Consider the following 22,603-nt stretch of genomic DNA (forward strand, 5'->3'; position numbering starts at 1 on the left):
AGGAACAAACCAGCCTCTTTTCTTTCTCTAATCTATCATTTTTTATCAATATCATCTGTACTGTTGGATTTTTATATCATTATTTTTCATTTAAGCATGAAACTGTGTACAAATAAAGAGTGTAGTATTTATATTATCTCATGACAAACATCCCATTGCAAGTGAACATGTACATTTCATTTTTACAGAAATTGCATGTATAGCCCTACTACAAGTTCAGTTTCCTTTCTGGATTCAAGCAAACTCCTTTCAAGGCTTGATGATGTGTTGAAAATGACACTAATTAGCTTGATTGTACAAGCAGAGATTATTAAAACATTCTGATTGGTTCTAGACTTTTTTATATATAAAAGTATTATCTATGTAAGGCTGAAGAATAGCTGTAGTCTTTATAATTGTGTAAAGTATTCATAATCATAATGTCAGCATCTCTGGGGGATGTAAACAGAATCCTAGTACTTGTCCAACAATAAGATAACAGCCTCCACCATCTTGTGGTGAAAGGAAAGAGACTTTAACACACCAAGGTCTTTTCTGTTTGAACTTAGTTATTTATTTATTTTTCACTCAATCTTAAAACTATATCCCAATTTGCACATAAAAAAGCCTGCTGGGAAAAAGAAGCCATGGTTTTGTTTGATTGTTTGTTTTTTTCACAAATTATGACAATAATAATTTTCAGAACATTACTTTACTTAACTCCTGAACTTGTACAGAGCCTCAGCTGCTTCACTGAAGTTCAGAAATGGTCCCAATTGGACCCTCTGAGTACCTTTCTGTTTAAATTTCTGTCTAATGTAACATCTGGTTTCCTGGACAAAATAGAATAGTTATAGAAGAATAGAAGAAGAATGAATGAATGAATGAATGAATGAACTGTCTACTAATAATCAAATATTATAATAATATAAACTCTTTATAAATCTTGAGAAAGATAGAGAGACTTCCCCAAAAGGGCATGTAGCAAAACTGTGTGAAAGTTTTTGTACAGTGCAGCTGGATTTCCTGTCACTGTGGGTCTCAGAGCACAGTAGTATAGAGCAGAGTCTGATACAGCAGCAGAGGAGATGTTCAGATACACTTGTTTATCATCAACTTTAACAGACATTCTTAGTTGAGTGTTGGAAATTGTAGTTCCTTTTTGAACAATTTGAAGAAGGAACTCAGGTTTAGATTTTGGATATTGTCTGTACCAGTACAGGTTGTCTGATGTACTACTTTTTTTGTATCTGCAGGACAGAGTAACATCATCACCTTCATCTACAGCTTTATGAGGGAAATCTGGCTCTATTGAATCTGCCATGGAGTCACCTGTCATAGAGAAGAGAACATAAACTTTAAATAATCAACAGGAAATACTTAAGTCAGACCCACACTCTGCATTTTCACACTGCATCACCACACAGACTAATATTTAATATAATATAGTTAATATTTCTGCAATAACAAAAAGTCAATGTTAACTCACCTAGTGAAAGCCACAGATACATGAATATAACAGTGAACATGATGACTGGTCTTAGCTCAGTGAAAATAGTGGAGATCTTTCTGTAATCTAATATGTTAACACCATAAAGCTTCAAAATTGCTCCACCCCACAGCATCACATGACAGTGTCACCAATGTTGTTGTCAGATTGTTGATTCTTACTGAAACATCCTGGCTTTACATTCAGCCTCATATGGGAAACCTGTCCAGAGCACATTTAAGTAAACACATACTGAAAGTAGGAAATAAAGTTCTATTTTAAATCTAAAAAATAAAACTTTCCTGTTCTCACAATAGCATCAGAAGAAGAGAAAGAAGAGTAAAGGCAGTTTTGCAAATATATTTCCAGTTTTCTGTGTTTCTGACACAGCAGGTACTTTTGCTTGTCAGTGAAATGACATTAGATGATTATTTATTCTTATGACAGTTTAGTGTTAAGTGGACAGTTGTGTTGTTTAATCAGAATGGTATCTCTGAAATTAGCTTAGGCACTAAGAGTAACCAGGGCAGGGGTTAGGATATTATATCAGCAGTATGTATGATAGAAGAACAAGTATACTCTATGTCACAAAGGTTTTACTGTGAAAAGTAGCTTCCATCATCTCAGAGAATGTGAGCAGGTTGTGTGGTAGTGTCTCTAGAACTTAACCCACAATAAGATAAGTGACTGCACCATCTTGTGTTTACTGAAGAGAAAAACCTTAACACACTAATAAATAGTTTTTTAATTTAGCAAAATTTACATATTTACAAAAAATATTAATTGATTATTCTTTCTTTCTTTCTTTCTTTTCTTTCTTTCTTTCTTTCTTTCTTTCTCTCTCTCTCTCTCTCTCTCTCTCTCTCTGCGCATGCGCGGATGTGAATGAGCGAGTTGAGCATCGTGAGCGAGTTTGCAAGCGATTTCAAAACTGTATTGTCTTTTTTGGCAATTAATTTATTTTTTTGTTGTTGTTTGGTTTGCGTGTTTTGTGAGGAGCTGTGTTTGTGTGTTAGTGTGTGTTTGTGTGTTTCTCGGTAAGGAGTGAGCCGGCATTTCGGCACACTTTGCGCGGGAACATGGAGAAGGTGGATGATAGCGTGTACGAGTCTCTCACACGGCAGCATGGTGTGAGGATTGCGTGTAACGTTAGCGTGGAGGAGTGTGTGTTGGCAGTTGGGAAGGTGGTAGGGTACAGCAACATTTTAGCTGCCTCCCGTATGAACAGTGCCACTGTGATTTTTCTGAACTCTTTGAACAAAGTGAATGAGATTGTTAAACAGAAAGTGGTCATTAATGATTCCCTGGTAACGGTGCTTCCTCTCAGTACTCCATCGAAGAAAATAATTTTGTCAAACATTCCTCCTTTCTTGAAAATTGACACCATTGCTAAAGAGCTCTCCCGCTATGGCAAAATGGTTTCTCCTATAAAAAAGATCCACATGGGCAGTAAAGCACCAAAGTTAAGGAACTCAAGATAGTTTCCATTAGGAGACTGGTGCTAAATAATGGCGTGGAGGAGCTAGACTTGGCGATGAAATTTGGCGTGAATGGCTTTGACTACACTGTGTTTGTGACTACTGACTCTGGCATGAAATGTTTCAACTGTGGTGAATCAGGACACTTGGTTCGTGCATTTCCAGAGAAGGTTAAAACGAATGGGGCAACAGACAGGCAGGTTGAGCAGACTAGCCCAGATGTTCAAAGTGGTGATACTGAGGGAGATGGGCCCTCTGTATCGGTTTCTCCAGTGGCTGAGTCTGTTACAGCTGACCATCCTGCGGTTAAGCTCGTAGCTGCTGTCTCCTCCATGCTGGATCCTGTCGTGACCGTTCCCCCTGCGGTTGAGACGGGGCTCAGCGGAGGCAACTCTGGTGCTACTGTGGCGAAACGCACAGGGGACAAAGCAGGAGTATCTGATCCTATGAAAAGTGATAAAGAGATGGGCGAAACAACATCTGAGCTGCCCTTTCAGATAAGCCAGGTGGAGGAATGGGACAGTCTCGATAATGGAGGTACAGATGCTGAGATGGAAGCAGAACCTGTTTTTAAAGTCCCCACTAAGCGCAAGAAAAAATCTAAAAGTAAGAGCAACAAGCAGGCTAAAAAACACGAGTCAGACGTGGAAGAGAGTGATGGTGGCTCCACAGACTCAAGTTGTTCACAGTGCTCACAGTCAGACGAAAGGGAGACGGTCTACACTGCAGCAGAAATATCAGCGTTTTTAAAAAACACCAAGGGCAAAATGTCAATGAATAATGAAGAATATTTCCCCGACACTGAACAGTTTGTTTGTGATGTTAAAAAGTTAATGCGGTGTGGTGTGTTTGAAAAAACTGAAATTTATCGTCTGAAGTCCATAGTGACCAAACTTAGGAAGAACAGTTCTTTATTGACTACTGAGCTCTGTTATGCTTTACCAACTGATTGATTGCACAATGGGTGACATTTTATTATTTCATAAAGAGTGCTATCACTGCAGTAACCCTTAACATCAGTGGGACCACAGAAAGAGAGCAGCAGTGTATGAGATGGTGAGACACAAGCGCGTGGATGTTGTTTTCCTGCAGGAAACTCATAGCGATCCTGGAAACTCCTCAGACTGGGTGAGTGAGTGGAAGGGACTTGTGTTTTTAAGTCACAATACTTCTCTTAGCGGTGGTGTTGCCCTTTTATTTTCACCGTCTTTTAGTGCACCCACCCTAAGTGTGGAGAGAATGGTGTTCTTAAACAATTTAAGCACTGTCATTGGTTCCTGTAGCCATAGTGAAGTTTTAATCATTGGTGGGGATTTTAACTGCACTGCAGACGTTTTAGATAGGAACCATTTAAAACCTCATGCTTCCTCTCGCCTGTGTGAGTTAATCACAACACATGACCTGAGTGAAGTTTGGAGGACTTTCCATGAAACAGAGAGACAATACACCTGGTCTCATTGTAAAGATAACCTCCTATCACTAGCAAGGCTTGATCGTTTTTACACTTTTAAACATCAGCTGAATATTTTTAGGTCCTGTGTTATTTATCCTGTAGGTTTTTCAGATCATTTTATGGTACAGTGCAGTTTTAAGAAGAGCAATGTAAAGCCACGTAGTGCCTACTGGCATTTTAATGCTGGTCTTTTAGATGATATTAATTTTAGAGAGAGTTTCATTTTCTTTTGGGATGCTTTTAGGCTCCAGAAGCCGACTTTTACATCACTGCAAGATTGGTGGGATGTGGCAAAAGTGCACATTCAAATGTTTTGTCAACAGTACGCTCACAATGTGACTAAGGACATCACCAGATCACTGAGAGCTCTAGAGATTGAGGTAGTGGAACTCCAGGATTTGGTGGAGTCCACAGGAAATCGAGGCCATATTGAGGCTCTCAAACAGAAAAAACATGCGTTGGGTGAGTTGTTGGACACAACAGTACAGGGGGTGCTGGTCCGTTCGCGCTTTAAAAGCGTAACAGAGATGGACGTTCCTTCCAAGTTCTTCTTTAGTCTTGAGAAAAAAAATGGACAGAAAAGGTCTATACATGCTTTGCGTACAGATTCAGGGGAGCTTGTAACTGATCCTACTGAAATTCGCAAGCAGACAGTCAGCTTTTACTCAAAGCTGTACATGAGTGAGCTTGCAGCTATGCAAGAGGTGGAGGAAGATTTTGTCAGGAATCTTCCTAAAATAACCGAGGAGTCAGCTAGGGAACTGGACTTTTTTGGGTTCAACTTGGAGTTCAAGGCCATGATCCAGGTGCTGTATAGCGACATTGAGAGCGTACTGAAAGTTAACGGTGATTTATCTGTGCCTTTTAAAGTGTATAGGGGTATTAGGCAGGACTGCTCTCTGTCTGGCATGTTATACACTCTAGCCATAGAACATTTACTATGTCAGATAAGAAGCAAGATTTCTGGTCTGTCTATACCAAGGTCTAATACCCCATACTGTGTTTCTGCCTATGCTGATGATGTTGTTGTGATGGTGACTGAACAAAGAGACATTGATATTTTAACTGACATCATAATTAAGTTTAATGTGATATCTTCTGCAAAAGTAAACTGGAACAAAAGTGAAGCGATATTAGTCGGGATTGGAAAGGTGGGGAACCATGTCTCCCAGATAATTTGACCTGGAGAACAGGTGGTTTTAAATATTTGGGAGTGTACCTGGGAGACAGCAACTGTGTTAAGAAAAACTGGGAAGGGCATAAGTGAAAAGCTAAAAGGACGTCTGAATAAATGGAAGTGGCTCGTTCCAAAGATGTCATATAAGGGTAGAACCTTGGTTGTAAATAATCTAGTTGCTGCAATGTTATGGCACAGACTGGCCTGTATTGACCCCCCTCCAAAACTGCTAGCAGACCTGCAGGCCATGATGGTGGACTTCTTCTGGGACAAGCTGTAATGGTTACCACAAAGCATCCTATACCTACCCAAGGAAGAGAGCGGATAAGGACTTATCCACTTATCCAGCAGGACTGTGGCTTTTCGTCTTTGTCATGTACAGAAGCTCCTCACTGGCCCAGAGAACCTCTCATGGAGAGCAGCTGCGAATGGAATACTACACACAGTGGGAGGATGGGGTCTGGACAGGTCACTGTTTTTAATGGACACAAAGCAATTAAGCTTAACTGGATTACCTGCTTTTTATCAAGGTATTTTTAAAGTTTTTAACCAGTTCAGATTGCAGAAGGAGGACTGTTCGTCACTGTGCTGGCTTCTCGATGAACCTCTCATCCATGGCACTCGGCTGAATGTCACCAGCAGGATCTCTTCAGCCCTAACTAGAGCGTTGATCTCCACAAGGACTGTGACACTTGGTGCAACTGTCAGGGCCAGACTTTGCTCACAAAGACGATGTAGGAACAAAGCTAAGTAAAGTCTGTACATATGATTGCACAGGTTTTACAGAGGTGGAGGTCAGCACTCACAGCTGAGGAGCGCATGCAGCTCAGGTACTACTGCACAGGGGTGGTCAGCTCTGAGGTGGGTGAGCTCAATCCAGTTCTAACTATTGTATCCAATCTGTCAGAGGTCTCAGGTCCCCTCCTTGGAGATGGGGAAAGAACAGCTATAGGCCTTAACACAGCCTTGGGTAAGAGCCTCTACAAACTGTGTGTCAAAGTTTACAACAAGAGATGGTTAGACGGGAGGGCAGACATGCCCTGGCACAGTGTCCAATGGGCTGAATGATGATGTAAAGCCAGAGTGGCGAACGTTGTACAAACCACCGTTAACTAAAAGAACAGGTGACCTGCAGTGGAGAATACTGCATGGCATTGTCTCTGTTAATGTTTTATTTGTATTTTAAACCCAGAGGTCACACGAGTGTTCTTTTTGTTTACAGAGGGAGACAGTGTTTCATGCTTTTATGAACTGTTATAGACTTCGTCCACTTTTTAGTGTTTTAGCGAGTGTTTTTGAGCGTTTTAACACGGTTTTTACCCCACAGGTTTTTATCCTTGGTTTTAAATACACCAGAAAAGAAAGGTTCAAGTGTCAGCTGGTCAATTTTATCCTGGGCCAGGCGAAACTGGCCATCTACACCAGCAGAAAAAAAAAAGTGACACAGAACACACAACATGATGCTAATGTAATTTTTTAATGTAACCCTTGTTTTGAGACTGGTCAAAACAAGGGTCTTTGTTGATTTCAACTTTTATAAAAATATGAATGACCTTGAAAAGTTCCAGCTGATGTGGTGTTATGGGGGAGCCGTGTGCACTATTTTAAATGATGAACTGCTGTTTGCACCTGAGTTCAGATGAACTTTTTGTTTAACTTCCTGTGTATTTTAATAGTTTTTTAACTAGTTTTTTGATGTGCCATTTATTTATTTATTTGTTTGTTTGTTTGTTTGTTTATCTATCTATCTATCTATCTATCTATCTATCTATCTATCTATCTATCTATCTATCTATCTATCTATCTATCTATCTATCTATCTATCTTTATAAATTGACTAATTATTTATTTAATTATTAAATCTATTTATCTGTTTATTCATTCACTTTCCCTTGTGGATGTGTGATGTGCTGCTAAAGTGAACAAATAATTGGATTTAATAAATGACCATCAAAAGTCAAAGTCTCTCTCTCTCTCTCTCTCTCTCTCTCTCTCTCTTAAACCATATTCTAGTATTGATAATAACACATTCCATTCACCACAAATGCATAATCAGAGCTTCACTTTCACAGCTCTCATGATTATTTTCATAAGAAGAAGGATTTAAGCGTCAGAGACACTTCAGCAGGTGAAAGATGGTGTAGTGTGTGAACATCATCTGTGAGTGAGCATGTAGTGTACACACCCCCTACAACACCAGTAAACTAATCACATGCAATTTAAGTCACATAGAATGAAAGGGTCAGTGACAACAGCCTAGGAAATATTATAAAGAAAATAAAAAGAATTATACATTGTTTTCGTTAAATATGTTTATGGCTTGTTAAAGTTGAGGGCATCAAAATACATAAAACTTAATAAGAGGATTGAGCCGAGCCTTGTCTTTAGTGCACTTGTTATCAGTGAATATGGAATTGTACCATGAGAGTAGAAATATTTCTTTATTAACAATGACACAACACCCACACTACAAGAAAACACTTTAAGCAGAAGGATTTTAACAGTGTGATAGCACAGTGACACAGCAGGTAGTGTTGCTGCATCACAGCTTCAGGATCCCCAGTTTGATGATGTGTTCAGGTCACTGTCAGTTTGTGTGCAGTTTTGCATCACCTCCAAAAAACATGACAATCACCACAAGAGAGAAAGATAGAATCCCCAAAAGGACATGGAACTTTCTCTAAAGCATTGGTAAAGCTGCTTTCAGTATAACAAAACTGTGTGAAAGTTTTTGTACAGTGCAGCTGGATTTCCTGTCACTGTGGGCCTCAGAGCACAGTAGTATAGAGCAGAGTCTGATACAGCAGCAGAGGAGATGATCAGATCCACTTTCTTATTCGTTTGATCTTGCTCTTTTTTAAGTGTTATGGACAATCGAGGATCCGGTGGTTGAGCCTCAGTGACCTGTTCAATGGCTTCAAGAATCAGCAGCAGAAACTCAGGTCTTGATCCAGGTTTTTGTCGATACCAGTGGAGACTGTTAACTGATCCAGTATATGTGCAGGACAGTGAGATGTTGCTGCCTTCCATTGAAAATACATTGGTTTGATCTGGTTTAATGTTATTGTCAGCAGCCTCTGCTATAAAAACATTACAACAATATTGTGATATTTTAATCATAAATGACACATTTCACATGGAAAATTGTGTCTTCTTAATTAGAAAAAATAATATTTTGTGTGCAGTGTATATGAACTTACCAACATCAGCAAGAGTGAAAAACACCACGAAGAGGAACAACATTGTTTTCCTGAGTGTTTAGTTCAAACCTCTAGCTTTAGAAATGAATGTCAGTGTTACTATTTGATGTACATCTCCACCTCTAGCTCCACCTACTTGTATTCATGGATTTTCATGACAACTGTGCTGTTCTGCATACTGTTTATATATATCTGTAGAATTTTTTTTCATTATTAAAAACTGTGGTCCTAATAATCTATTCTCTCTCTCTCTCTCTCTCTCTCTCTCTCTCTCTCCACTCCTTTACATTGAAAGACTTGTCCTCTATGTGTTATATTCTAACAGTTTGCCAGCTTGTGTGATTTATAATAGCTAATACTATAGTTTTCTGTTGTGTGAAATAGTGTGAGCAGTTAGGAATCTGAGTAATGTATGTGAACAGTGAAGAGTTACAGATGTAATGAAAGACACAATAAACTGTCAGCGGTACACAACTACAGACTTTAAAGTTATTTTTAGATCATAGAAACATATGCCTGTAAGTACGACCACATTCTGAATTCATTTTTGAATCATGGTTCATTTTCACTCTCTGGTTTTTACGTGTTATTCGCGTCGTGACGCCAATGCTAATTTCTGTTAGCATGTCTATGGCGCTTCCCAATACATGTTATCATCAAGCTAACAGACAGCACGCTAATTATCTTCCACATTTTTGTAGCAATGTTGCTAGTTATATTCTGTCTTCTCAATTTTTCATAGTTGGATTTATAATAACTCAAATATGCTTCTGAGGTGAACAATCAACTTCATGTTCTTTTTTGTGTTTTTATAGCTTTGTAGTGCCTTTATATTAGAGGCAATAAACTTTACAACTGCACAAAGAATTTTTGTCTCTCATTTGAAGAACAATGTATTTGTGTTAAACGCTCAGTAATCCACATTTCCTTCAGCTGCAAATGTTTTCACAAATGAGTTTTACCAAAAAGTTGTTAAATTGAGTCTCTGTATACAGAGGATTCTGTATAATAGTGCTATATGTTAGAATAGATTTTTGAGTGACCCTCAAAATATGTTTTCCTACACCCATTATACATATTTTTGGAGTTAGAGGTCAGGGCTGTGTCACAGGACTCTAACACCAAAAGACATGTGAACTTTACACTGTCATTTACTAAGCTAGCTAAAGTCAGTGGGCTAAAAGCTGCCACCACTGGCTATGAAAACTGCACTTAGTGCTGTGGAGACTGAGTGAACATGTGGCAGCACAGTGAGAGTCTGGAGTGGAGCAACCATTTCCATTTCAACCACAACTTGTGATTTAGTGAGATATTTTTGGCTGAATATCTTTCTGTCTGCTCAAAGGGTTTAGAGCAAGAGAAGTCTTTTCTGTTCAACACAATTAATGAACTTGCTAACTTGTGCTGTCAGCTCTTGTCTGATCACAAATAACATGTAACACCAACACTAACAGACAGAAGGAGCACACAGCTGCCTGAGAAAGCTGACTGGCTAATATCAGTGCTGGATCAAGTGCTATTTTATAAACTGCCATAGAATGAAGAGTGAAGTCTTACATTAAAATTAGCATCTTAACTTATTTAAATATGTATTGTTATTGAATTTTTGTTACCTTCTTATTATTATATCAGGAAAATAACAGCATGAACCTTAATAATTCTTTTTGATTAAAGATTAATATTTATTTTTAAAGGATTTGTTTATCTGATTATTCAACCAATAAATATTTCCAACATATGTAACAGGATCATTGTTGAAATTCAAAGCAAATGAACGTCAAAGTCTGAGAAATAAGAAGAAAACCTGTATTTGAATGAAACAGGTAACCACCTCCCCCTGCTGAGGAAAAACATGCAGCTTGACTTTTTGTACAGTCTGTTTGAGTTTTGTGTCACTGTGGGCTCCATGGTGCAGTAGTACAGTGCAGAGTCTGATACTGCAGCAGGAAAGATCTCCAGATCTACTTTCTTCTCATTTTTAAGAACTTTGGTGGATAGTCTTGGGTCGTGTTTAGATTTAGTGACACCATCTGTGTGTTTAGAAGTCAGCAGCAGAAACTCTGGTTCTGATTGAGGTTTTTGTCGATACCAGTGGAAATATTCAGCTGAATCATCATATTTGCAGGTCAGTGTGATGTTGCTGCCCTTCACTTGAAGATATGATGGTTTGTTCTGGTGTAATGCTGCTGTCAACAGCACCTGCTGTAAAACATTACAACAACATAAACATTTCTACTTTCATTGCTTAAGGGTGTTAATTTTTTTTAAAAAGAATGATGTTTAGGTATCAGGTTCCTACAACATTCACCTAAAGTTTGTGTATAATATAAATGACTTACCAATGTTTTTACCAACTATGAAAATAAAGAAGAGTAACATGACTGTTGTGTCTCTCTTGCAGTAGGTATAAATGGCAGGATCTCTGTGAAACTTTCTAAACTGTATCTTACCACATCGAGCTCCACCCACTTTTACTTACTCATAGTCATGTCAGCTCTGTCACATGAATTTTCATAATAGAATTTATTGAATGTTGTTTAAGGCTGATTTTTACTAAATATAGTGACAGTGACCCTATCACCATCACCTTGATCCTGCTCAGGTGTTTACTGAAGATTAATGAATGAATCCTTTGTGGACTTGAGTTATGTAATGATACACATATTAATGCAAATTGTAATTCGTCATATTAACATATTTGTGTCACAGCCTGGGAATTATGTTCTGTTGGCTAAATGTCCCATCTTCTAAATAGGTCAGTAGGTCAGCTCTAATCCACATGAAGCCTCTCACCAAAATGCATATAAGATGCTCAGTCATTTGAATTGATGTGCTCCCCTGTGCTAAAAAGAGAAAAGATTTTTTTAATAAGTAAATGAAATATGAAAACATCTTGGAACTAATATGAAGTGTTACATCCGGTGAGGTTGTGTTGTATATTCTGTCTTATATGTGTTTAGTCCTTCAGGTTGGTCCCCTCTGTACTCTAGCCCTCCTTACTGCTTCAGCTCCAGCAGTTAACACTTCTGCCAAGGCTGGGATGGAAGCCAGTAACCCCAACTTCAATGCTCACTTGGTGTGTTGTGCTTGCGTGTGTGTAGAGATTCAGTGTTGTGTTTTACTGTTCTGATTTTGACCTTTGCCTGCCTTGACTACAAGTTTGATCTGCTTCTTGTTAATCGTTGCTTCCTTGTGTATATAATCTTTCTTTGCACATGTAAATATTGAGACATTGTATGTATTCACTGGCACGAGGGGCTATGACTGCCATTTTTGTTGGAGATGTTCATTTCTTTTTTCTTTTTGTTTAGGTCAGATAGCTAATCTCAGTTTGTTTCTGTTTTGTTATTTTTGGTCTTGGTCCACCCTGAAGTCTTCACAGTTCACTGTGCTGTACATATCACTACATCACAATATATCACCTTAACTCACTGCTGTGTTGTGACTCATTCCTGTTAACTCTGGGGCATCACATACATGTTCTGTTCTACCTCCTATATACACTATATTGCCAAAAGTATTCGCTCACCTGCCTTGACTCGCATATGAACTTCCCAAGTGACATCCCATTCCTAATGCATAGGGTTCAATATGATGTCGGTCCACCCTTTGCAGCTATATCAGCTTCAACTCTTCTGGGAAGGCTGTCCACAAGGTTTAGGAGTGTGTTTATGGGAATTTTTGACCATTCTTCCAGAAAGCGCATTTGTGAGGTCACACACTGATGTTGGATGAGAAGGCCTGGCCTCTCGGTCTCCGCTCTAATTCATCCAAAAGGTGTCCTATCGGGTTGAGGTCAGGACTCTGTGCAGACCAGTCAAGTTCATCCACACCAGACTCTGTCATCCATGACTTTATGGACCTTGCTTTGTGCACTGGTGCACAGTCATGTTGGAAGAGGAAGGGGCCAGCTCCAAACTGTTCCCCACAAAGTTGGGAGCATGGAATTGTCCAAAATGTCTTGGGATGCTGAAGCATTCAGAGTTCCTTTCACTGGAACTAAGGGGCCAAGCCCAGCTCCTGAAAAACAACCCCACACCATAATCCCCCTCCACCAAACTTTACACTTGGCACAATGCAGTCAGACAAGTACCGTTCTCCTGGCAACCGCCAAACCCAGACTTCGTCCATCAGATTGCCAGATGGAGAAGCGCAATTCGTCACTCCAGAGAACGCGTCTCCACTGCTCTAGAGTCCAGTGGCGGCGTGCTTTACACCACTGCATCCGGCGCTTTGCATTGCACTTGGTGATGTATGGCTTGGATGCAGCTGCTCGGCCATGGAAACCCATTCCATGAAGCTCTCTGCGCACTGTTCTTGAGCTAATCTGAAGGCCACATGAAGTTTGGAGGTCTGTAGCGATTGACTCTGCAGAAAGTTGGCGACCTCTTCACACTATGCGCCTCAGCAACCGCTGACCCCGCTCCGTCAGTTTACGTGGCCTACCACTTTGTGGCTGAGTTGCTGTCTTTCCCAAACACTTCCACATTCTTATAATACAGCTGACAGTTGACTGTGGAATATTTAGGAGCGAGGAAATTTCACGACTGGATTTGTTGCACAGGTGGCATCCTATCATAGTTCCATGCTGGAATTCACTGAGCTCCTGAGAGCGACCCATTCTTTCACAAATGTTTGTAAAACAGTCTGCATGCCTAGGTGCTTGATGTTATACACCTGTGGCCATGGAAGTGATTGGAACACCTGATTCTGATTATTTGGATGGGTGAGCGAATACTTTTGGCAATATAGTGTATATAAACCTGTGCTATTTCTCACACTTCATGTCCCAACTTGGTCATAAGAACTAATATTAAGATGAACATACCTAGAAGAAGCATTAACAGTAAAAGATTAAAGAGCAGCATGATAGAGATGGTAATCTGCTGAAAGATAAAGCTGAAGGAGTTTACTGTCATAGCCTGTGGAGCTCCACACTTCCTGCAGCTGACACTGTTGATCAGAATATGTCTCACCAGGGGGCAGAGGGACACCAGGGTTTATTTTAGATGTAATGTTTTAGTTGTAATTACTGCATCACACTGAAGCGATTGACAATGTTATTTTATGATAACTTAAAATATAAAAAATATTCTTCTTCACTAGATTATACTACACCTCTTGATTTAGACACTTCTGAATGTTGTGAATTGTTGACGACAAATCTTTGTTTGTTTTTATACATGTAAATAAATATAATATATATAATTTAAATGAAACATGGGACAAACTGGCCAGCAAAGTACAATGAATATAAAACAGTACACACCAGCAACAAGTGACACAGTGCCTCTTTATTATTTTCTCTTTCTTCAGCTGCATATGTTACCACAAATGTCTTTTTTGTCTGTGGTTAACTGATAAGTTGGTAAAGGAAGTATCTTTGATATTAAACGTTAAACTTCAAATGAATTATTTCATAGGTTTTTGTACAGTCTCTCAGTGACTCTGTATCACTGTGCTACTACTCTAAGAGCACAGTGATAGAGTGCAGAATCTGAGATCTGCAGATGTTTGATAGTAAGTTTAGTAGAGTCTCGGGATGTTTCTGCATTGAATCGAGAGCCAGAGGGGTTGTGCTCTTCATTATCTCTTGACCTCGCTCCTTTAAGCAGTAAAAACTGTGGTGCACTGTTGGGATATTGTTTGTACCAGTAAAGCCAAATGTTATCACTGCTTGATTGATATGAACATCTCAGAGTAACAGTGTCTGTTTCCTTCATGACAATATTGGCATCTTCATCTTTCGGCCAAATTTTATCTGCAAAACTGCCTGTTATACAGGAGAATATTGATAAAGATATAATACAGATATCAAAACATTCTAAAAATATTTTTGTGTAATACCCAACATACCCCAAAAATAATGCAAGACATTAAATTACATTAATTCTATAGATCATGAATTTAGTTAATTCCAATAGTAAATTGATGAATTGATGAAAATTACCTGTAACTAGAGTGAGAATCAGTGGTATGTATCTCACTATGTACAGTAAGTTGTATAGTTGATCCATTTCTGAACACAGCTCTGTGAGGATTCTGTATAATAGTGCTGTATGTGCTGAACTTTACACGTCTCTAGAAGGACACACCCAGGAAGTGATGCTGTTGGAGCATAACTTTATACAGATCAACACAACACTGGTGAACTGAGACACCAACACAATACAACATTATTCCACTATAGCTGAATAATCACAGTTATTTTTGATCTTTTCTCACTCATTTGCAGTCAGATAATACAATGTGAATGTACACAACAGCCATGACTGAATACATTTTCTCTATTACACACAATTCCTTGTGCTCATATATTCTGTAGTATGCTTCCACAGAGCTTCTCTTATTAAACTGTTTAAACACATAAATACATTTCAGATGTATTGGTCTGTATCTTGTTTACACATGAATATACACATACGATATGAATCACTTAAAAACATTCAAATGGAAATTAGTATGTCATGTTAATATGGACTTATTGATATTAATAACAGCTGTTATAACAGGGTGGATAAGTAGCATTGTTTTGTCAGTTCAGAGCTCTCTTATATAAATGACAGATTTATATCTACATTCACTGTTGCAAAGAAACATTTAATTTAATATGAAAATAAAGTAATGAATAATATAAATGACCTACTAACATCAGTTATAGCTATGTATGTATAATCATGTATAAGTACATACAAACCCTCTCTACCCCATAAACAATATAAGAAGCTGCTTAGTGTCCTCCAACTGCAGCCTAAAAAATGTTGGCTGATGAAAATATGTTGTCAATAAAGCACGAGTACTAGTATTATAATCAGGTCAAATATGATCATAAAACAAACGGAAAGCAAATTCCACTGAGAGTTTTCTTTTTCATCCATTTCATCTGTTTATACAATCATACTCAATCATGACTCAGTGTTTTGTAAAAGGACATTGCCTTAGCTCACATGCAGCAAAGTAACATGCAGTTGTGTTTACATGCATAATGACTGTCTAAATAGATAAATAAACATTTGTTACAATAAATCATATAAACTGTAAAGAAATTACATCCCTTAATATATTCATATGTATACATGTATATACACTTGACATGGTTCATTATTTTCTAGACATCCACACAGATGTTCTGTATTAATTGTTTTATATTAGATCTAATATTTACAGTAGTGTGTGATGGATTTATAATTCCCAATGTATTTCTATCTGAAATGCTGCACAGTTGTTTTTGTATTTTTTATATAAAAACAATAACATTTCTAAATGAAAAGCAATAATTTATTCAATAGTAACTGTAAAAAAAGTAAAACCAAACAGGAAACAATTGTTGAAAACAGCCATAAATCTCAACATTTAAACTGCATTGGATTTAAAAAATCTATCAATTCACATGATATACTTTCTGTCATATCAGAGAATTAAATAAAGAAAACTGAATTGAATTGAACTTTCTCCCACTGAACACTGGGCACAAGAGCAGAAAACAAATGATGCACTGATAAATAAGGCAGTTCTAGTGACTGGTCTGTAGTGGTTATACCATCTGTAGAGATAATGTTATGTGGAGAGCAGGTTTCCTGTGTAAAGCTTTAATACAAACAAATGAAAGTATACATGGCATATAAAATGAAGCGACAAAACAATGCAGTGTTAAATTACACAGATATACTCCATCACAACAGAAGTGACAAAGCATGTGAGTCTAATTCTTATATCCTGCAAAGCCTAAAACTCAGTCCTTAGTTCTGGAGATTTCCTCATTGTTACTGAGCCATCAGTAGTCTTTTCATTGCAATATACACTGAAGATGGCATGTACCAACATGACATTAAAATCCAGCCTGGTTCGCTTGTGAAACAGCAACCGCATTGAATGGCATTTGAAAAACAACAAAGTGCAGATGAGCAGATCCAACAGAGTCTAGATGCTGGTTTAGCCTCCCAAAGTAATAGCCGCTGGGCTTCACCCATTGTAATGGTACGAAAGAAAGATCAAACGTACCGACTATGTGTAGACTACAGGGCACTAAACGAGCGCACTCTAAAAGACATCTATCCACTCCCAAGAATCCAAGACACACTAGACACACTGTCCACGGCAAAATGGTTTAGCACATTGGACCTTGCTTCCGGGTACTGGCAAGTGGAGTTGACCCCACAGGTGAGACAGGCAGCATTCTACAGCAGGAAGGAACTGTTTGAGTGGAACATCACGCCGTTTGGCCTTTGCAATGCTCCTGCGACGTTCCAGTGATTAATGGACCGTGTCTTGGCTGGAATGCAGTGGGAAATCTGCCTGGTATACGTAGACGACATCATCGTCCTGGGCAGGAATGTAAAGGAAATGCTCCAGCGGCTGGCACAGGTCTTCAAAAGGCTGTGCCAAGCGAACCTGAAGCTGAAACCCGCCAAATTTTGTCTCTTCTGCCACCAGGTAGTCTACCTTGGCCACGTCGTCTCAGAGCATGGTATAGCCGCCGACCCAGAGAAGGTGCAGAAAATTCGAGAATGGCCACAGTTTGTGGGTCTCGCATCCTACTACAGGTGGTTTGTCAAAGATTTTGCTGCAGTTGCAAAGCAACTTCACAACCTGTTGAGGAAACATGCCCGATTTCACTGGACCCCTGAGAGCCAACAGGCATTTGATGAGTTAAAGAAGCTGCTCACTACCACCCCCATCCTTGGCTACCCTATGGACAGTGGTGATCTTGTTCTGGACACAGATGCTAGCAATTTCGGAATCAGAACTGTGCTTTCTCAATTACAGCAAGGGGAAGAACATGTACTAGCATATGGGAGTCAGAGTCTGACGCCAACTGAGCAGAATTAGTGCACAACGCGTAGAGAACTTTTAGCTGTGGTGGAGTTCACAGCACATTTTCATCAGTACCTGCTGGGCAGATCCTTCACTGTACACACAGACCATAGTACCTTACACTGGCTCCTGAGGATGAGAGAACCAGAGGGACATTTGGCCAGAGAGGCTTCTGGCTCGAGAAGCTTGGGTAGTATGACTTCAAAGTTGTTCATCGCCCGGGGCACTGTCACAAAAATGCTGATGTGCTTTCTCTGAGGCCATGCTGTTCAACTTGCCCATGTAACCTTAAGAATCCCACCTTGAGTAGCCCTCAGCTCTGTCACCAAGCGGTCCAGTGTGACCTTGATGGCAAACCTATACATGATGAACCTGCAGCCATTACCCCGGAGTCTTGTCCAGTGGGGGTAGTACAACCTGCCATTACTGCCAGTACCCTTCCATTCTCTGGGTGGACTACCGACGAACTGCGTTCTGCTCAGACAGCCAATCCAGAAATTACTCCCATCAAGAGGTGGATGGAGGAAGGCAATGAATGACCTTCCTGGGAGAATGTGTCCCCCTATGGCCCAGCAACAAAAGCTTACTGAAGCCAATGGCAAAGACTGTACCTGAATGAGGGCCCTGAGTTTTATCCCCAGATAATCCTGCCGCGAGTTTTCTGGGAAGATGTAATGTGCCAGATGCACGAGGAGCCAGTGGGTGGACATTTCGGTGTGGAGCGAACACTGTCTCGGTTGTGGACCAGGTATTGTTGGTACCAAATGCAAGAAGATGTTTCACTTTGGTGTCGCACATGCACATGGGTCTGCCATTATGGGGCACCACTTACACTCCATAGTGACCAAGGCACCAATTTTGAATCAGAGGTCTTCCAGAGCATGTGTGAGTTGCTATACATTGACAAAACACCTTTCTGACCTCAGTCAGACGGACAGGTCGAGCGATTTAACCCTCTGGGGTCGACGGCATTGAAGACGATGCCAATCACTTTTTTTCTCTTTGAAAGTGTTTTTGTAAATGAAATTATATTGTAGCAACCCAGAAAAAATATGCACACAAACGGTAGACGGTTGTCTTTCCAAAAAGGTTATTGCCAAATAAATGTTTGTTATTAAATTAATGTTAAAAATAAAAAGCAAAGGTATGTCAAATTCTCGTCTCCACACTCACCGGAGCCCCGCCCCCGCACTTAGCGCTCCATTCACATGCAGGATTTATGTAAACGATTCTATTCAGATGGAAGTAAATGCTAATTGCTGTGTTGTTTGGGGGGAGTGATGTGCTAATGCATGCCCATGTCTAACAGAAAAAAAGGGCTTGAATGAAGAAACAAACCAAAAAAAAATCTTCCATATCGTTGTTTGTGTCCAGCATCGAATAATTATTTGACCGTGAATATCTGGAATGTGGTTGTGAATTTATGACTGAAATAAAGCTGCTCACATCGGTGCATGCTTTCACTTTGCAAAAGGCAGAGTTTATATAGCGAGTATGTATTTGTGCTATGTTGTTTTTCTAGAGTAGGGGAGAGCGGCGACGGTTGAAACACTTTTTGTATTTTCTTCAGTTTCTCAGTGACCGTTTTTAGTAGAAAGCCAAAATTTTAATATATTACACTTAAATCTGTCAGATACTCACCCACATTGTTGTAACATCCATAAGTGTAATAATATATGAACAATATAAACTTTAACAGACAAAGTGAAATTTTGCAACTGACCCCCTAACAGGGGACGGTTGCAACAGTCCACAGGGACAGTTGCAACATTCATTAAAATGTAATTAAAAATACATTATATAACATCATACTGCAATTTCTTTATTTTATTTGTGAACAGACAGGGTTAAATTGGTTAAACTGATAAAGACAAAGAGTAATAAAATAACAGAGGTCATAGGTTGAGGTCATAGGGTCTCAGGTGAGAAATCGATACGGGAAGGTGTCTCTTGGGCAGTTCCAGCAGGTGGCAGTGGTTGAGCAACAGCAGCTGGAGACAGGATCTGCAGGAGGTGTAGGCAGGGCAGATGGAACTGGTGTAGCTGCAGTGGGTGGAGGAGGATGGTCTGTCACAAAAGATGGTGAAAAGTCAACATCTTGGAAGACCTCCCGATTAAATGGCCAAATGCCAGTGCACCTAAAACCTGACTGCACATTTGCTGGTGTTGCTGCCAAAGGGTGGGCCAACCTAACAATCCCATTAATGTCATAAATTGACATTGTCAGCCCTGGGTGGCTCTTCATCCATGAGTCACAGAAGGAGTTCACAGCTCATTTTAGAGGACCATAAGCAGTACGATCCAGTGGCTGTAGTTTGTGAGAGCAGTGAGGTGGAAAGGAAAGCAAGACAATTCCATTGTCTCTACATTAATTTATTCCTGTCAGAGACAAATGGGATGAGTGGTTGTCCAGTATAAGCAGGACTTTAGCATCCACTGAGGACTTAGTGTATTGTTGGAAATGCTTCAGAAACACGATAAAGTCTTCTTCCAGCATCCACCCAGGTGGGCCATCACGGATAAAATGTTCTTTGAAATGGACACGAGGGAATACAAAGTGAGGTGGGATCATATTCCCCAGTGCACTGACTGCACAAGCAAGGGTCACAAGTGTCCCTCTTTCTGCTGATGTGGATGACCCAAACTGTCTACCGCCACGCCTGGCAACAATATTTTCTGGGTTTTGTACAGTTGTTACCCCTGTTTCATCCATGTTCCACACATCTTTTGCATGAAATTGGTTGCAACAGCAAGCTGGGACGGTTGCAACACCTTGTTGCAACTGTCCCTACTCTGACAGCCATGATAAAACTTGCTATTCTAGCTAGACACAACAACTTTGACACTTCCTAGCTATGCCTATTAGAAGCTAAGAAAACACTGATTTAAATTATATGAATGAATAATGCTTCACAAAAACAGTTTAGACAGTATGAGAAAAATTCTGAGCATTAAAAAAAAATACTTTTTTACCTTGAATTTTGCTTTTTCTAGAAGGAATGGTCACACATGGCTGATTTCTTGCAGATGGGGGGAGGGGCTCACTGAGCATGTGCAGTATGAGTATTGTCACTCTAGCTCATTCCTGATTGGAGAAATAAGCCTTGTTGCAACTGCCCCATGTTGCAACCGTCCCTGCTCTCCCCTACCATGATTTTATTATGATGTTACATTTCGTCTGCTTTGCAAAAGTTTCCACTCTTTGTGATCTGAGTATATAATGACTGAAATAAAGCTGTCAGAAAGTCAGAAAGCGTGCACCGATGTGAACAGCTTTATTTCAGTCAACTTTTGCTAAGCAGACGAAATGTAAAATCAATAATAGTACCACAGAAAAACAACATAGCACAAATATATACTTGCTAAATAAATGCTAAATAAAAGTGAAAGCATGCGCCGATGTGAGCAGCTGTATTCCAGTCATCATATACTCAGATCACCCAAAAAAATAGCACGATATGAACAGCTTTATTTCAGTCATAAACAGTGGAAACTTTTGCTAAGCAGACAAAATGTAAAACAAATAATATAATAGTATCCCAGAAAAACCAACATAGTTGTGTGTGAATGGCTTCAATGTGGTTGTGAATATGCCTTTTAGCAAATGTTCTAAAAGAATTGCATTTCAATGAAAATTTCAGAAACCATGCTTTATTTTTTGTTTCTCTCAACAAAACCTGGCCTCAGTGTACCCTGTTTTTGTAGGAGGAATCTGAATGTATAGGTGCAAACAGCTGAGACATCAATAGGAGTCCTGGGGAAACCGGTGTCAGCTGAGCCATGTGTCACTAGCCGTTACATATTCATAAATAGTCATTGATTATTCAGTGAAACAGAGGCTCTGTTGAAAAAAGTTAGGCACATCAGTCACTTTACCCCAAATAAAAGGTCTTTCTGAGTGTTATAATTTAGCTGTTTTTCTATGGGCCCACACCCAAGACTTTCATGAACTCAGTCCTGTGTTCAAAACAATCTGCAAGGTTTGTTTATTCTCCATTTTCACTGTTTTTTCTGCTAGAGTTCAAAATTCTATTTTCGTGTATATGTAATTTGACATAAGCTTAAAAGTCACATATGAATCTAACATACTTACATCCGCCATATTATGAAAGCCCAGTTTGTGCTCTATGTAAAGTTGAAATGTATTAGATACTACATTGGTAAAGATTTGAAATTTACACAAATTTAAGAAGAGCCCAGATTCACTGCAGGTCTTCAAAAAGGTCTCAAACCCCAGAGGGTTAAAGGTACTGCAAAGCAAGCTCAACAGGGATTTGAACCAGGGACCGCTTGATCTGCAGTCAAATGCTCTACCACTGAGCTATACCCCCACAAGTAAACACTAGCAACTGACAACAGGTGTGTTCTAAATGGATGTCATTTTAATATTGGACCAAGGATTCATAGATTAAAAGTCAATCCGCAGTTTCCTACTGCCATGGGATTATCTATACATGATATCATTTGTAGGCTGGGTCATTTCCAGACGACTTTTAATGTTGTAAACTGTTAACCAGTTAAGGATACCTGAATCAGCGGAGTCAGGCAGGGGTACACGGATTCATCCAGGGGGCCTTCTGAGCCACAATAAAATTCTATAACATGCACTCTGCTTGGTCCCAATGAAAAGAGTGTCAACTGGTCTAGGTGGTCTACTGGTGTGGGAATTATTTGTTACAATGAAAACAGTCCCTGCTGGTAGACGTGGCATAATGATCAGGGCAATATATTGCGAAGACAGTCCTTGTTGGTGCAGAGTGTGTGGAATTTGTTCATAGCAGACTCTGGGCACCTTAACACAAATCAATCGCCCCTTGAAATCCAAAGCCTATTTGAGCATCTTTGCTATCCAAGAGCATCCCTTCAAGGACACAATTTACCCATCTTTGTAAATTCACCATGTTGAGGTGAGGGGCTGAGTGTTGTCAGAAGGAGCTCTTTCTCCCCGCAGGGCGCGGTAACCATAGTAACCAGTGATTTCCGGATTGGACCTAAGATTTCCAGCCCAGCTAC

At 39.6% G+C, this 22,603-nt stretch overlaps 1 gene segment (V, D, J or C); it reads right to left on the reverse strand.

The window, feature by feature from the left end:
- Positions 1 to 14,250: 14,250 nt before the first annotated feature.
- Positions 14,251 to 14,793, reverse strand: LOC131350593 (T cell receptor alpha variable 19-like; the record flags this gene model as incomplete). The annotated part of the segment is given in 2 exon segments: positions 14,251 to 14,549; positions 14,727 to 14,793. Coding segments are annotated over 2 exon segments (366 nt in total), but the record flags the coding sequence as incomplete, so codon positions are not given.
- Between the last annotated feature and the right edge of the window lie 7,810 nt (positions 14,794 to 22,603).

Source organism: Hemibagrus wyckioides, unplaced genomic scaffold (assembly GCF_019097595.1).
Source record: "Hemibagrus wyckioides isolate EC202008001 unplaced genomic scaffold, SWU_Hwy_1.0 Contig5, whole genome shotgun sequence".
Classification (NCBI taxonomy): domain Eukaryota; kingdom Metazoa; phylum Chordata; class Actinopteri; order Siluriformes; family Bagridae; genus Hemibagrus; species Hemibagrus wyckioides.